Below are 14,102 nucleotides of genomic sequence, written 5' to 3'. Positions count from 1 at the left end.
TCTCCAACATTTCTGGGTTTCTGTCTCTCTCTTTCCCCAGCCCTTTCCCAAAACGGAGCACGGGGACGGGAGGGCTTCGTGGGAGAGGAGATCAAAGGTTAGGGCCCACCAGTGGGCTAGGGGAGAGGGCCAAGGAGTGAGAGGTCAAGGAGGCATGAGGATGGGAGGGGAAGAGATGAGCACTCTAGGAGGGAATGGGGTCGGGCAGAAATGGGGTGAGGAGGGAGATGGAACCAAGGGGAAGAAGAGTGTGGGCAGGGAGAGCAGAGTGGAAAGGAAAGGGAGCGAGAAAGGGGAGGGAACTGGAAGTGAAGAGAACGGGATAGAGGACGGAGGATGGGGGGAAAGAAGGAAAGGAAAGTAAAAAGAGGAAAGGGCGAGAAGTGCTGGGGGGAGGGGAAGAACCGGAGAGGGTGGGGAAGTAGGGGAGGGGAAGGGTGGCGCAGGAGGGTCTGGCGACGAGGAACTGAAAGGGAGGAGGAGGCGTGAGTTGGGGAGAGGAGAGGGAAGATGGGGTAGAGGAAAAGCAGGGGCAAGGAGGGAAACAGGGGTCGAAGGGGGAGCAGGCCGTGGCGGAAAGGGGCGGGGCGCAGGCGCTGACGCTGGGCAGCTTCCGGGCTCGGTGCGCCGTGCTCCTCCGCCCCAGGGTGGTTCCCGCCGCCTCTTGCCTTGTATGGTCCGAGGACGCGGCCCTCCTGGGAGCCCCGCCCCGACCGAAACCCACCCTCCCTGGCCTCGCGATCGCCGACTCCCACCCCGCCTGGGGCGAGAGACCGCGAGTTTCCACCGCTCAGAAGTCGAGATTCCGCAATCCCGAGCCTCTCGAATCCCGACAGGCCAAGATTTTGGTATTCGAGATTCAAGGGGCCCGGAAACCCAGAGTCTACAGTTCTGCGATTCTTAAACGTTCTAGTGTTAGGTCTCCCGAAGACCAAGTCTGAGATTCCACAGTGTTGAGATTCTAGAATCCTGAGGCTTTCAAGATGCCTCCCCCAAGAGTCCGAAAACCTGCGTATCCCCACACTCTCCGGTCCTGGAAGGCCCGGCGGTGGGACCCCAGGACGGCCCGGCTTCCGGGGCGACCCCTCCCCCACCAGCCGCGCCGGCCGCCTGCCTTCGCCCGCCCTGGGCTCGAGCCCCAGCACATTCCGTCCTCCCCACTCCGCCCCGCCCTCCCCCCTCGGCCCCGTGGGGACGGAAACATCTCGTCCCCGCCCGCGCCCTGCCGAGAGCTGGGTCGAGGAGTCCGGTAGGACAGGAGTTTCAGCGCACCCCACGCCCCGGGAACTGGCTCTCCCGGCTCCTCTCGGGTGATCTCACCTGGCCCCACCCTCTCAGGTGAACGGCTGGGCCCGGTGACGTCACTTCCTGCCAGGTAAGTGCCGCAATTGCCTTGTCTTTGGGTAGATTTGGAGGAGCTACCCGAGGCTGATTCCACACCGTTTCTAAAAAAGGCCACACCGTCCACCCCTCCAATCTCACTGCCTCAAGACCGCACAACAGCCGGGATTCCAATTTACACACAGATTTCTTTTATTTAAAAATTCCAAAAAACCACAAAAATAAATTTTTAACAATATATATTACTTAATATATTATAGTGTATACTTATAACAATAATTATTCCGTCGTTTCCAATATTACAAAAAGAGGAAGAAAAATACAAGGGAAGCAGACGACCCAATATATATAAATACTATAAAATCTATTAGAATAAATAAAGTCGTCATAAATAAGGGGCCCAAAGGCGGGGGTGGGAGAGCCGGGCGTTGGCAATGGCTTTGGCTACTTGCTTTTGGAGGGAAGTTTGAGCACCAGGATTCCCTTTCAGGTGAGGCTCCAATCACCAGACACTGGAGCCTCAGGATCTAGGAAGAACTGGAAGGGGGCATTGGGGGCTTAATATTCACAGCATTGGGCAGGGGTGAAGTTTGAGAAGAGGCTTACTACCTCCCTCAAACTTGCTACATGATTTTTAAAGACCCCAGAAAACACTCCTTCCCGAACAGCCTGCACGCTGAGGACCTGCCCCAGCGCGGGGGTCAGGGGAGTGAGTTAATGCACTTTGGAAGGTGGGGAGAAATACATGATTACGAGTCCTTCAGTTCCCTACAGCCCCGGGACCCCTTGTGGAACCCACGCACGAGAAATGGCCCCCCTTAAGATCCAGCTGATCTGAACTAGGCAGGCACTTGTCACTCCGAAACGGAGATACGATTGAAGATGGGAAGTCGCCGGGGGGCGGCAGGTGGCTGAGGTGGCCCAAAAACCCCAGCCTCAAAGACAGGTGAGTCGGATCCCCCCAGGCTGCTGCCGCTGCTGGCATATTCGTCGGGATCAGATCCCAGGGAGTGTGCAGAAGGGCTCCGAGCTAGGCCACCCACAGGCCCCCAGACGCTGTTGGGGGTGGCCCTTCGGCAGGAAGGGCAACAGGCTGGGGTGGGGTCCCTTCGGGACACAGGTGTCCCTGGGGCAGCAGAGAAAGCAGAGGGTGAAAGTAGAAGGTCCCCGGGTGGCGGTGGTGGGGAGCTGGAGGGCGAGAAGGACCATGAGGACACGGAAGGAGGGCCTGCTAGGCTTGCTGGTGGTGGCGAGGTTCGGCGGCCCGAGGGCAGCCCTGAGAAGCTGATGCTCTGGCGCAGCACATGGGGATGGCCGGGGGCAGCCAGGTCCTCGTTGGGGTTGTGGATGAAGTGGCAGCGCGAGCCGTAGGGGCAGCGACCCTGGAGGTAGAACTTGTGGCAGAGCTCCGTCTTATACTTGGGGTGGCGACTGGCCTGGCGCAGCTCACCCAGGCCATGGGCAAACTGGCACTTGGCCCCATAGCGGCAGCGCCCGCTTTCTGAGAAGGTCCGACATAGCTCAGTCTTGTAGCGGGATGAGGTGGTGGGAGTCGCGGTAGGCGAGGTGGGTGAGGGCGACAGCTCCGGGCTGGGTCGAGGAGCCAGGGGCGCAAAGCCTGGGGGTGGGGGCACCCAGCCGCAGCTGCGACCCTCCACCAGGCTGGTGGAGCGGCCAGGCAGGCGGGCAGCGACCCCAGGCAGGCTGGAGTCGGATGAGCTGAGGCTCCAGGGTCCCGAGGAAGCCCAGCTCGTGCTGGACTCAGTCTCTCCGAGGTCGGATGGCAGTTCAGGGCTCAGCGACAGGAGGCTCTGTGGAAACAACGATCGGTTAAGACACCGAAAATACAGGGTGACGCCCCGCCCCAGCTGCAGGGCAACTAAGGGCTTGCCAGTCCGGTTTGTGGGCTCCCGGCCTCAGCCCCACCCGCCCTAAGGAAAAAAAAAAACACAACAACTCGGGTTCCGGATCTCAAGAATCCCGATTTGGAGGTTTATTCGCGACTTAAGTTCATCCCGAGGGACCCAGGAATCTCGGCTCTCCCGGCTGGATCAGAGGGGCCCTAAAGTCAGGACAGACCGCTGTCCTCCAATTTTTTAAGCCTCTGGGCCTCTCGGGATCTGACCCCGCTCATCGGTTTCTCCAATTTCACAAGTGGAACAGCGGGCAAAATTAAGCCAGGAGTCCGGATCTCTTCGGGTTTAGAGTTCCAAGATCCTCTGGGGCAGGGAGCGAAGAGACAGAAGTCGGCTCCCGCTCACCCGGAGACTCCAGCCCAAGAAACGCCTCCGCGCAAAACCGCGCCCTCAGCAACTACTCGGGTAAGCCAGGTGTGGGGGCCATTTCCGCCTCCAGACAGCCCCGGTCTGAGAAAAGTTCTCCAGCTTTCCATCTCCGAGGGCCACCCCACTCGTGTTGGGGCCGAGACCAGAAAGCCACAGGCTCCATTTTCATCCCCAGAGGATCACACTGATCTGATACGGGAGGCAGGAACCCCGGGCCGGTGTGAAGCGCTACGGAGTTCCAGTTTGAGAAGGGAAACCGGTCGGGGGGTGGGGGGGCGGGTCCGGGGCGGGAATTTGTTTGCGGCCTTAGAAAGCCCTGGTTTGAGAAGGGAGTCAGGTGTTGCGGACGTCGGGGTGCCGATCAGTTGGGGGGCTCACCTTGTAGATGGCGGCGAGATCCATGGCGGCGCAGATGGCCGAAGGATGTGGAGCCGGCAGAAAGTGGGAGCGCTGAAGTCACGCTGCGGCGAAGTGGAAGAGCCGCCACTTTTATTTGACCAGAGAGGGGGCGGGGCCAAGGGGAGTTGGCCCGAGAGGGCGGGGCTTGGAGGGGCGCTTCCCGGACGCGCGCCCCAAGCGCAGCACGGCCGGCCCGGGTTCGGAGCCCTTCCGCCTGGACCCCGGCCCGAATTCGCCTGAGCGGGGCCCGCGGGCGGTCGCGACCTCGCGGGGAGTGCGTGGGGTTGGGGGTGGGGGTGTCGGTCCAGTTTTCAAGGCTGGAGACTGAGGCGCGGAGAAGGGAACTGGGACGGAGGTGGGGGCAGGGCTCCCTGGGGAATTGACAAGGGCAGAGGCGGAGAGGGCGTGCGCGCGCGACACTGACCGACAGGGGAGGGGAGAGGCGAACCGAGAGCAAGAGAGAAATGGAGGGACGCAAAGAGAAAAACATGGGGACACACACACACGGGGGGAGCTACGCACACGGAGACATGCACAGAGGAGGAGAGACAGGGTGAGAAGAGGAGGGGAGGTGGGAAGGCAGAACTTGAAAAGACGAGACGTAGACAGTCCCCAAAGAGACAAATTCAGAGCGAGAAGCGGGAGGGAGGGAGAGTCACAGAAACAGAGAGAAGGGGCGAAAACTGGAAGAAACAAACATCCACAGACAGAAATCCGCAGGAGCAAAACAGTGAGAGAAGACCCCCCCAATCCTGGACGGTCTTGCTCCCGAACTGCCCAGATCCTGAGACCTGGACCGCCCTCTTCGCCCCCACTCACGAGGATTGGGGGTGTGGGGTCCCACACACCTGGTGAGGTTGGAAAGGGGCCTCATTTCCCAAATACAGGACCGCTGCGTCCTCTCACCCTCACACAAATACTGGCGCTTCTGGTGGCTTCCTCTGGGCTAGGCACAATTGCAGAAAATGTCTTACATACATACATTAACTCAAGGAGGTATTATGCCCATTTTACACACAGGGAAACCCAGGCAAGAAGAGGCCAAGTTATTCTCCTGTTAGTGAATGGCATTAGCCTAATACCAGGGCCTTAAATCATATTTTAAAAAGTTTGCACTCGAAAACTCAAGATTGGAAAAGGGGAAATCTTTTATTATGGTGGAGGGTTTCTTTGCTGGAAAGCTGTCTCAAATGGAAGGAACGGATCATCCCCAACTGATGGTCGGATGGGTCTCTCATAAAGGGATGTGCCTTGAAAGAACTCTGCGTTTGCAGAAATGACTCCCCTCATTGACAAGTCTTTTATTGTCAAGGAGTTGCCCTGAGTGATGCTCTCTTAAGATACGGTGAAAACACTAATTTTTAAAGGGGGTCTCCAGAGCTAGCTGCCCTGACTGAAAAAAAACGGTGGTAGAAATAAATCATTGCCACGGAGTGCAGTTATTATGGTGGAAAGTTCATTCTTGCAGGCTGTGACTGCGGACTGCGGGCTTGTATTGAGGTGAGGAGATTCTGCTAGGCTCGCTGATCTGCCCGTCCGACAGAGCACGGGGGAATCCCTGGTGCGGCGCTTTCTCGGGCTGAGGGGCCTTCCCGGCCGGTCCCGTGAGCTGGGCGGCTGCGGGCGGCTCTGGCACGGTTGCAGCCTCCCTCTCGCCAGTGACTCACTCGCAAGGGGCGGGGGAGGGGGGCTTCCTGGAAGCCGTGACGAGGAGGCTCGACCCGGACGCCCGGGTTCCTCTCTGTAACCAGGGTTTTGGTCGCCTGTAAACAGAGGCTTGAGGACTACGGGAAAAGGAGGGAAAAGGGAGATGCCCGGCACCCGCCGCCCATTTGGGCTCCAAATCCCTGTGCTCGTAGTCGGACTAAGGGGCGGGAGAACGAGAGATGGGAGGCATTCTGGGGTTCCTAGGGGCCGGCTCGGCTCTAGCCGCTATCCTGGAGGAGGGAATACCAGTTTCGATTCCTTGGAGACGGGGAGCAGTTCCCATCCCTGACTCAGGCTGACCCCCTCCCCTCTCCCATATGCTGAGTCATCGGCCCGAGGGCCAGGGCGCTTTGGATTGGGAGATTCTCAAAAGAGACTGGAAGGGGCTTTGCGCGCCAAAGGACTGAGCACCCGTCTAAACACTGACGGAGCGGGGGTACTAAGAGCCCCGGCCTCTGCCCCTCCTTGCTTAGATCAAGGGGTTCGGGTTTCCAAGCCGCCTCCTCGCTCAGACCCAGGAGACCCAGCTCCCAGGCCGTGGCTTCACCAGACTCAGGAGTCCTGGTTCCCAGCCACCCTGTCTCTCAAACGCAGGAGTCTGAGCCCCTCCCCCACCCCCACCCCACCCCGCCCTCAACCCCTCTCTCTCCGATTGAGGAGCCAGGCTCCCATCCCCCCCTCCACCCAGTCCAGGCCTCAGGAGTCCCAGCTCAGGAGGAAGTTCAGGGCAGGACTCCACCCAGCTCCCCACGTAGCCAGCGGGAAAATCCGTGGCCTCGGCGAAAGCCGGGAATCCCCTCTGGAATGACGGTGGGGAAGGGGATGGCCGGGGTCCCCCGCGGGGTGCAGGGGGGCAGGTCCCGGGCAGGCTGGCCGGGGGGGGGGAAAGGGGCGGAAACCAGAGAGGCTAAAAATACAGCGAGCGCTTCCGGCCTAGGGGGAGGGGAATGGAGAGCAGAGTTTCCAGAAAAACAAGCGGGGACGGGAAACGCGGGGGTGTGAGAGCCGGCGCGAGTGCGCGGGCGAGCTGGAGACTGTGTACGCGCTGCACGTGTGACCTGGTCCCGTGTGCTCCTGGCGTGGTTGACTGGCGGGAGCCGTGTGCACAGCTGCGCGCGCCCAGCGGCTGGTGTGCCGTGCGGTCCGTGTGGACCGCGTGAGCGCCGCATGTGCGAAGGGGGGCTGCCCTGGAGCGCCTGGGTGTGTGGTGGGGCAAGTAGGTGTGGGACACAAATGAGCCCACTGTCCTATGTCAAGGCCGTGTCCTTACAACCCTCTGACGCCGCTCTGTGCTTACTCTCACCATCGCTGGGTGAGGGAGTGTGTACTCAAACGTAACTGCCTTTTAAGTGGCATCCCATGAGAACTTGTGACTTCCCTACCTACCTGCACATGTGTGGAGCTCTGAACCACCATGGGATCTGGAGTGACTAAGAGCTGGGAACTCCTTGAGGGAGGCCGCTGAGGGTGACTGTGTGTCCTTGGGGGTGATGAGGAGCCGTGAGCACACAGCTTGGGAGCTGAGGGTGTGTGTGAGAGCCTGTGTGGCTCTAGGTGGCTTGGCTGTGTTCAAGACCTCTGGAACTGCGTGGTTATCAGATGTGTGAATACTGTTCCTGTGTTTGTGTCCTTGGGGTGTAGCTGAAAACACCCAGGAGGCCAGTGTCTGGAAGCAGTTCCTTTGTGGCCAGATCACAAGGCAGTGAAACTGGTGAACTTTGGTCCCTGACGTCTGCAGCGCATGATGGGAGGGTGGCTGGCGCACTCCTGCTCCTCTCGGTGGCCTCCGTGGGCAGAGTAGGGGCAAAAAGGCAGGCACACTTGAACCTGAGAGGCCTTATCTAAAGCCAGCCTCACTGCTTTTGATAACGTTTAGCTGAGGGCAGGGCTGAGTCAGCTGGTGATGGGCAAAGTCTGAGATGGGGTAGGAGATAGTGGCTTAAGTGGTAGTTAGACGGTTGTTTGTGTATTCGCATGGTTGGATTGTTCCTTGAGTCTGTTTGTGGGACTGTCCCTGGGACTGAGACACCATGATTGCAGGATGGCGGGTCACGCTGTTCTCTACTAGAGAAGAGGGGTTGTGTGCCTGTTTCTCCCTGGTCTGGTTTGCCCTGTGCAGCTGTGCATCTCATGTACACCCTTCCCTGGAGTGGGTGGTTGTGCACCAGGCTGTACAATCTTCCTCTGGGCCTGCTAATCCAGTAAGAACCTTCACTAAGGTCCTCTTCTACCCTGGCTCTTCACTGTGGTCCTGGCATCCACGTTATTCCATCAATGCACCAGCACAGCTCTGCCTCAGGCAGGGCCTCTGCACTTGTTCCCTCTGGAATGTCCAGGACTTACTCCCTTTCCTTTAAGTTCACTCCAGTACTGCCTTCTCAGGGAGGCCTTCATGACCTGGGTCAAGGATTAGAAAAGGTTTAAAAATAACCTTGTTATCCATTTAACAAATAATAAATACATCCATGGGGTCACAAAGAGTTGCACACAACTGAGCAACTGAATGAACAAAATACATGTACCATCCATTTACCCCCCCAACCTAAACTCTCAAACTTTCATGTTTTCCAATAAAGTAACATAATTCTCCATGTGCAAACCTTACACCTTTAGATCTATTCCTAAATACTTCCCCCTCCCCACCCCCGCCCCCATTCTACTTCTGATCTCACCTCTCTGATTTCTTTTCTTTCTTGGAACTTCTCACTGCCTGACACACTGTGTTTTACTTTATCACACTTAACTGTCACTGAAGTATCAGCTCCAGCAAGGCAGGGATCTTTGGTTCACACTATACAGGGCTTGGCCCCAAACAGATGCACAGCGAATGCGTGTTGCATGAACTCAGCTTCCTGGTGCACGGTTCCCACCCTGTGTGCTGCTCAACTGTGCATCTCTCACCCCGCTGCCCACCAGGTGTCTCCCGTCTGTCTGCTGGCATGTGGTTTTCGGCACTGCTGGGTCCGGGGTCAGGGCTGCTGGGATGTCCTGCCCCCATCTGTGTGCGCTGCTGTGTTGATACCACCTCACAGGGCCAGCTGTGCCTCATTATGAGTGTGTGGGCCTGTGGACTGACACATCTCTACCAGAGTGCTGTGTGCCCCCAGGCTGGAAGCCAACAGGCTCTCCCGGGGAAAGAGTGTTGTAGGCAGATAACTGTTATCATGTTAGGTGGAACTGGGACTTTGTTTTTGTGTTGATTTGGAGATCAAGTGTGGTTAAGGAGATGTGCAGGGGTGCCAAACTGACAAGGCTATGATGGTCAGTTTTATTTGTCAGCTTAGCTAGGCCACAGCCCTCAGTTATTCAATCTAGATGAGGCTGTGAGGGAATTTTGTGGATGGGATTCAAGTCTATAATCAGTTGACTTTAAGCAGATTATCCTAGAAGATGTGGGGAGTCACATGGGTGGGGGACTGATCTAGTCAGATAAATGGGCAGAGCTGTGGCTTCCTCTCAGAAGAAATTCTCCCTGTGGACAGCAGCTTCAGCTTGTGCCCGAGAGGTCTGCTGCCCTGCCTGGAGCTTGCCCTGTGTGCCTGGCACTTCAAGGAAGGTCAGGGAGAAAGGGAAGGAACTGCTGGGATGCACAAACACACACACACAAGAGCTGGCCCTTTCCCAGAACTCCAGCGTGGGGACTTGGGCTCTGGGTGTTTTGCAAGGCTCCATGGTCCTGGGTGTTCTGCACTGATGTGGGGTCCAGGACAGCAGACCTCTGGGCGGTGCCATGGGAACCAGGGTACAGAAGGTTCTGGGTGGGGCCATCCGTCCCCCAACTAGGCTGAGTCACTTGGGCCTTTCACACCCCACCAGCTGGGCCTGAGCTGGTAGCTCCGCCCTACACTTGCCCAGGCCTGACGGCCATGGCTGAGCTCCCTGAAGCTGCCTCTCAGGGAAGTGGGGAGCCCGGTGGGGTACACTCTTCCTGAAGCCTCCTCCTCAAGGTCTGCTTCCCGGAGCTGAGGCCAAGGTGCCTGGGTTCTTCCCCAGGACTGATGATTCATCCCTGCTGGGGCCTTTTCACTTCTCCTTTGGGGCTAAAAATACAGGGACCCAGGCATTCAGCTGGGCCGGCTTCACCGCGGATTGCATAACACCCCTTGTTTGAGTGCTGCTGACGCAGGCCCTGGGTATGGGGGGGGAGGGCGGGGTGCCGCGCTGGGTTGCTCCCCGACTGGGACTGGGCATGCTGTCAGGGCCCAGACCTTTCACTTCCCTTTTTTGGGTCAAGCAGACTGGGGGGCTAAGCTGACATGAGAGGTGCTGGGGATTGCTGGGTGTGGCTATGGCCCCTGGAAACGAAGCTCCTTCTAGCCCCAGGTGACCTTGGTGTTCTGGCTTCCTTTCTGGCCCTGTGCATAGACACAGAATCCCAGTTAGGAGCTGGGGACAGTCCCAATTAGCAAAGGGGCACTGGGCAAGAGATGGTCAGAGACAGGCAGATGGGAACAAAAGGAGATCGAATGACAGAAGACACCAAGAGAAACAGCTAGGAAAAGGAGCAGACACAGAGACCACCCCCCGAACTGGGACAGAATCAGAATGGACTGAGTGAGAGGGGCCCAGTCAGGGCTCCACAACTAGGCTAGGTAGGGGGAGACCCCTGGAAGAGATCACCAAGGAGCACAATCCAAAGTCCACCCTCAGCCAAGGATGAGAAGGCAGCCGGCAGAGGCAAGGCCCCGCCCTGCGCGCGCCTTGCTGGCCTCTGCTGCCCCCTGCTGGCGTCGGCCGCAGTGTTCAGGCAGGAAGAAAAGCCAGAGACAAAGCTGCTTTGAAGCCACTCTTCATTCCCTCCCTGTCCCTTCCCCCACTCCCAGCCCTGCTAGCTCACAGGGTGCCTCCAGGGCCCGTAGGCGGTGCAGGCGTCTTGCCTGTGACCTTGTTGGCACAGTCCAGCAGGGCAGTGTGAATGTCCTTGGCACAGGCAATCTGGGCTTTGATGACTGCCAGGTACTGTGGGTAGGGCAAGCTGTCAGGCTGGACAGCATCAGGTTTGGTGGCTGTGGGCACCAACGTCGGAGAGTGCTTGGCACTGTCACAGCTCTGTGACAGACACTCATGTGCCAGGCGCTGTGGACGGCAAGCAAAGTGCAGCATTAGCCTCACTCCGGGTACTGCCAATCCCACCCCTAGGGCCAGCCCGGGGTAGGCTTTTCAGCCTCTGGAATCCTGGGGTCTTGGAGTCAGAACTTGGCCCTGCCACTCACTTGCTGGGTGACCTCAGGCATATGGCTTCTCCTCTCTGGGCCTGTTAACTCCGTTGGAAAATGGGTTTGATAAGGACTTCTGCTACCTCATAAAATGAGAATGGTGAGCGCAGTGTGTGAGACACAGGCACAGGTCCTGGCAAGTTATTTAAGTGCTAGTTGATGGATGTCAACTACTATTATTGTGACTCTCCTAACCCTAGGCTTGGCATTGACACTGGCTTCTCTGGTGGCACATGACCCCCTAGTTTTCCTTCTACTTCTCTGGCTAGTTCTTCTAGATGTTTCTTAAACTACCGAAGCCTTAAGTGTGGCAATTCCCGAATCCTGTCTCCTCCTCTCATTCTCATGCCCTCTAGGAGGTGTCTCACCCACATACATACCACTCTGCTCTGAACTCTGCACTGATGTGCCCACCTCCCCTAAAATTCCAGAGCTCCTATACTCTGCTCCCCAAACCACTCCCCTTCCTGGGTCCCTGTCTCAGGGACGGTTCTACCATCCAAACCAGACCCCTGGGCCTCATCTTGTAGACTCCTCCCACAGCCCATCAGTCCCACTGCCCAGGCACAAAGCCTTCTGAGTATCTCTTCCACCTGCCCTTCCCCACTTCCTCAGGACCCCACCCTGGTGAAACCTAGTGGCTCTTGAATCCTGCTATGGGCCCCCAGCCTCCACTCTAAGCCCCCCGAACCCATCCCTCATTTGGTGACCAAAGGTATACCCCTAAAAAAACAAATGGGTCGATGTTTTTCCTTTCTTGAAACCCTCCATGGCTCCCTAGCAACCTCGGGGCTATATTCAAAATCCAACAAGCCCCAGTGCCTACCATACCTCAGCCAGACTGAATTTCATGACATTCTTAAAGGGAACTTAAAGCAGAAGCTGTTCCTCTTGGTTGGAACATCTTTCTACCACTACGAAGCTCCTCAAACTGCCTTTTCCTTCAAAATCCAGTTCAAAATGATGATGACGCTATAAGATAAAACATTTGCCACTTGTCTAGTACCATGTTAAATGCTTTACATGCAAGATCTTGCCGAGTCCTTCCCCAAAATCCATTTTCCAAAGGAGGAACCCAAGGTTCAGAGGTAGAGATTGGTGGTCCCTCTGACTCCAAAGGCTGTGCTCTGAGCCATCTGCCCTCCTCTCAACTTCCGCCCTTCTTCCCTTTTTGTTCCAGCCTTGGCTCAGATGTGCTCTCTACTAGTAGTCTATCCTGAGCCACTTCCTCCCTAGACCCACCCTAGGTGGGGTCAGGTGCCATCTCTGGACGTCTATAGCCCTCTTATTTTAACCTTGCCCCCTCTGCCTGCCCCTCCCCCCCACAACCCAGCCCTGAGCCTTCTGCCCAAGTTTCCCCCTTCATGGTCTTCCATGTCTTGAGCTTCTCCTGTCAGAGCCCTGACTCTGAGCTATCACTGCTGGAGGATATATTTGTCACCCACTGAACTGGAAGGCCCGTGAAGGCAAGGACTGGGCAACTTCTGTCCCCAGTATCAGGTGCAGTATCCACACAGGTCTGGGCCACAGGAGGTGCTCAGTGAGCATTTGTCAACTGACTGAATGAAGGTTCCTGAAGCACAGGAACTGAGGTAGTTGTGGTCATCTGGTGGCTAGGAGGCCCCTTACCAGGCAGAGCTCTAGCTGGTCACAAAGTGCATAGAACTCTTCCAGACACTTGTCAAAGCGCTGAATGGGTCCATCGCTGCTCTTTCTACAGTCCAGGAGAAGAAGGTGGGAGATGGATTTCCAGTCTCTGGGACTAAGTGACTACCCAACCAAGTATCCAACAGAAAACCAGGTATAGGCCCAGGAGACCCAAAGCAAGACTTGCTGCTGCTAAGTCGCTTCAGTTGTGTCTGACTCTGTGCAACCCCACAGATGGCAGCCCACCAGGCTCCCCCGTCCCTGGGATTCTCCAGGCAAGAACACTAGAGTGGGTTGCCATTTCCTTCTCCAATGCATGAAAGTGAAAAGTGAAAGGGAAGTTGCTCGGTCGTGTCCGACTCTTAGTGACCCCATGGACTACAGCCTACCAGGCTCCTCCGTCCATGGGATTTTCCAGGCAAGAGCACTGGAGTGGGGTGCCATTGCCTTCTCCAAAGCAAGACCTAGGGGACAGTTAATAGTAGAAGGGGCAAAAAGGGCAAGGCCAGGGGGTAGGGACTAGGCTTCAAAATAAAGAGAAAAGAGGGATGGGTGGGGTACAAGGGGGATGTTTTTGAGACTAGGATGGAGATACTGACATTCTGGAGAAAGGGGAGTACTCACTGCCCATTGTCAATGTTAGTGTTCTGAATCAGGTTCTGGGCTGCAACCTTCATCAAGGTCTAAAGAGGAAAAGGGGGGGAAAAAAGGTGTGGGAGATGAAGAAACAGAAGAGGACACTTTTGGTAGATCTTCACTCTTCCTTAAGATACAGCCAATCTCAGGCCTCCTCTTCAGTTGTTACTTCTCCTCCTATCACTGCAGAGTAATTCCAACTTCCATTCCTTTACAGCAATTGCTATATTTTTCCAGAGGCCCGCTTTCTTTTGCCAGTAATTTCCCAGACATACCTTAGGGTCCTCCCTCACCCACCAGTCACGGTCAGTCAAGACCAGTCCTTTCCTCAGGCTTTAACGTCTAGAGCTAGGTTTTTTCTTTAAATTCCCTCCAACTCGAATTCCGGTCAGTCTCAAACTCAAGATTCTCTCTGATCCCACCTTACACTGTCAATCCACAGAACTTCGCTTTGGCATCACGAAGACAGTCTCATTCCTCTTTCCTTCTTAACGCTTCTTTTGCTCTCTCCGGGACTAAACAATCCCTCCGCCCTCCCCCCGGATGGCAGAGAGCCAAATCTCCCAACCCATCACCTGTAGACTCTCCTTCAGCTGCGGGATGAGCATCTTATAGCGCTGCACAGGATCGAAGTCCTGTTGCTGTTGCTGCAAAAGCCCACTCTGGGCAGGTCCCACAAGTTGTGCTGGTGGTTGTGGCTGCTGCTGGGGGCCCGACCCACCAGCTGAACCTGGACCCGACACACTGGCGGTAGAAGTAGTCGCTGAAGCCTGCTGTTGGGATGCAGCCATCTTCTTTGCCTCGCGCACCGGAAGTGCGTCACAAGTGCGTCTTCCCGGTTTCTTTTTAGCGTCTTCGTCTCTGGGCCCTG

The 14,102-nt window shown here is 56.7% G+C and overlaps 2 protein-coding genes across 2 annotated transcripts; both read right to left on the bottom strand.

Annotated features, from left to right (window-relative positions):
- Positions 1–1,527: 1,527 nt before the first annotated feature.
- On the bottom strand, positions 1,528–4,144 carry ZFP36 (ZFP36 ring finger protein). Its single transcript, XM_055553623.1, has 2 exons — positions 4,005–4,144; positions 1,528–3,152 (listed from the first exon to the last, which is right to left on the bottom strand). Exons 1-2 carry the CDS (start codon positions 4,026–4,028, stop codon positions 2,196–2,198), a joined length of 981 nt encoding a protein of 326 aa, XP_055409598.1. The 5' UTR covers positions 4,029–4,144; the 3' UTR covers positions 1,528–2,195.
- A 6,361-nt stretch (positions 4,145–10,505) lies between these two features.
- Positions 10,506–14,085, bottom strand: MED29 (mediator complex subunit 29). The gene is made up of 4 exons (XM_055553624.1): positions 13,807–14,085; positions 13,220–13,278; positions 12,578–12,662; positions 10,506–10,808 (listed from the first exon to the last, which is right to left on the bottom strand). The coding sequence occupies exons 1-4, from the start codon at positions 14,020–14,022 to the stop codon at positions 10,566–10,568; spliced, it is 603 nt and encodes a 200-aa protein (XP_055409599.1). The 5' UTR covers positions 14,023–14,085; the 3' UTR covers positions 10,506–10,565.
- Between the last annotated feature and the right edge of the window lie 17 nt (positions 14,086–14,102).

Source organism: Bubalus kerabau, chromosome 17, assembly GCF_029407905.1.
Source record: "Bubalus kerabau isolate K-KA32 ecotype Philippines breed swamp buffalo chromosome 17, PCC_UOA_SB_1v2, whole genome shotgun sequence".
Classification (NCBI taxonomy): domain Eukaryota; kingdom Metazoa; phylum Chordata; class Mammalia; order Artiodactyla; family Bovidae; genus Bubalus; species Bubalus kerabau.
Note: the sequence above shows the minus strand (reverse complement) of the source record. Positions and strands in the feature narration are given on the sequence as shown.

Coding starts and splice junctions, on each gene's coding strand:
- ZFP36 (XM_055553623.1), bottom strand. CDS start 4,028: ATGGATCTCGCCGCCATCTACAAG. Junction 3,153..4,004: donor ATCTCGCCGCCATCTACAAG/GTGAGCCCCCCA, acceptor TTGTTTCCACAG/AGCCTCCTGTCGCTGAGCCC.
- MED29 (XM_055553624.1), bottom strand. CDS start 14,022: ATGGCTGCATCCCAACAGCAGGCTTCAGCGACTACTTCTACCGCCAGT. Junction 13,279..13,806: donor AGCTGAAGGAGAGTCTACAG/GTGATGGGTTGG, acceptor TTTCCTCTTTAG/ACCTTGATGAAGGTTGCAGC. Junction 10,809..12,577: donor ACCAGCTAGAGCTCTGCCTG/GTAAGGGGCCTC, acceptor TGCCGTCCACAG/CGCCTGGCACATGAGTGTCT.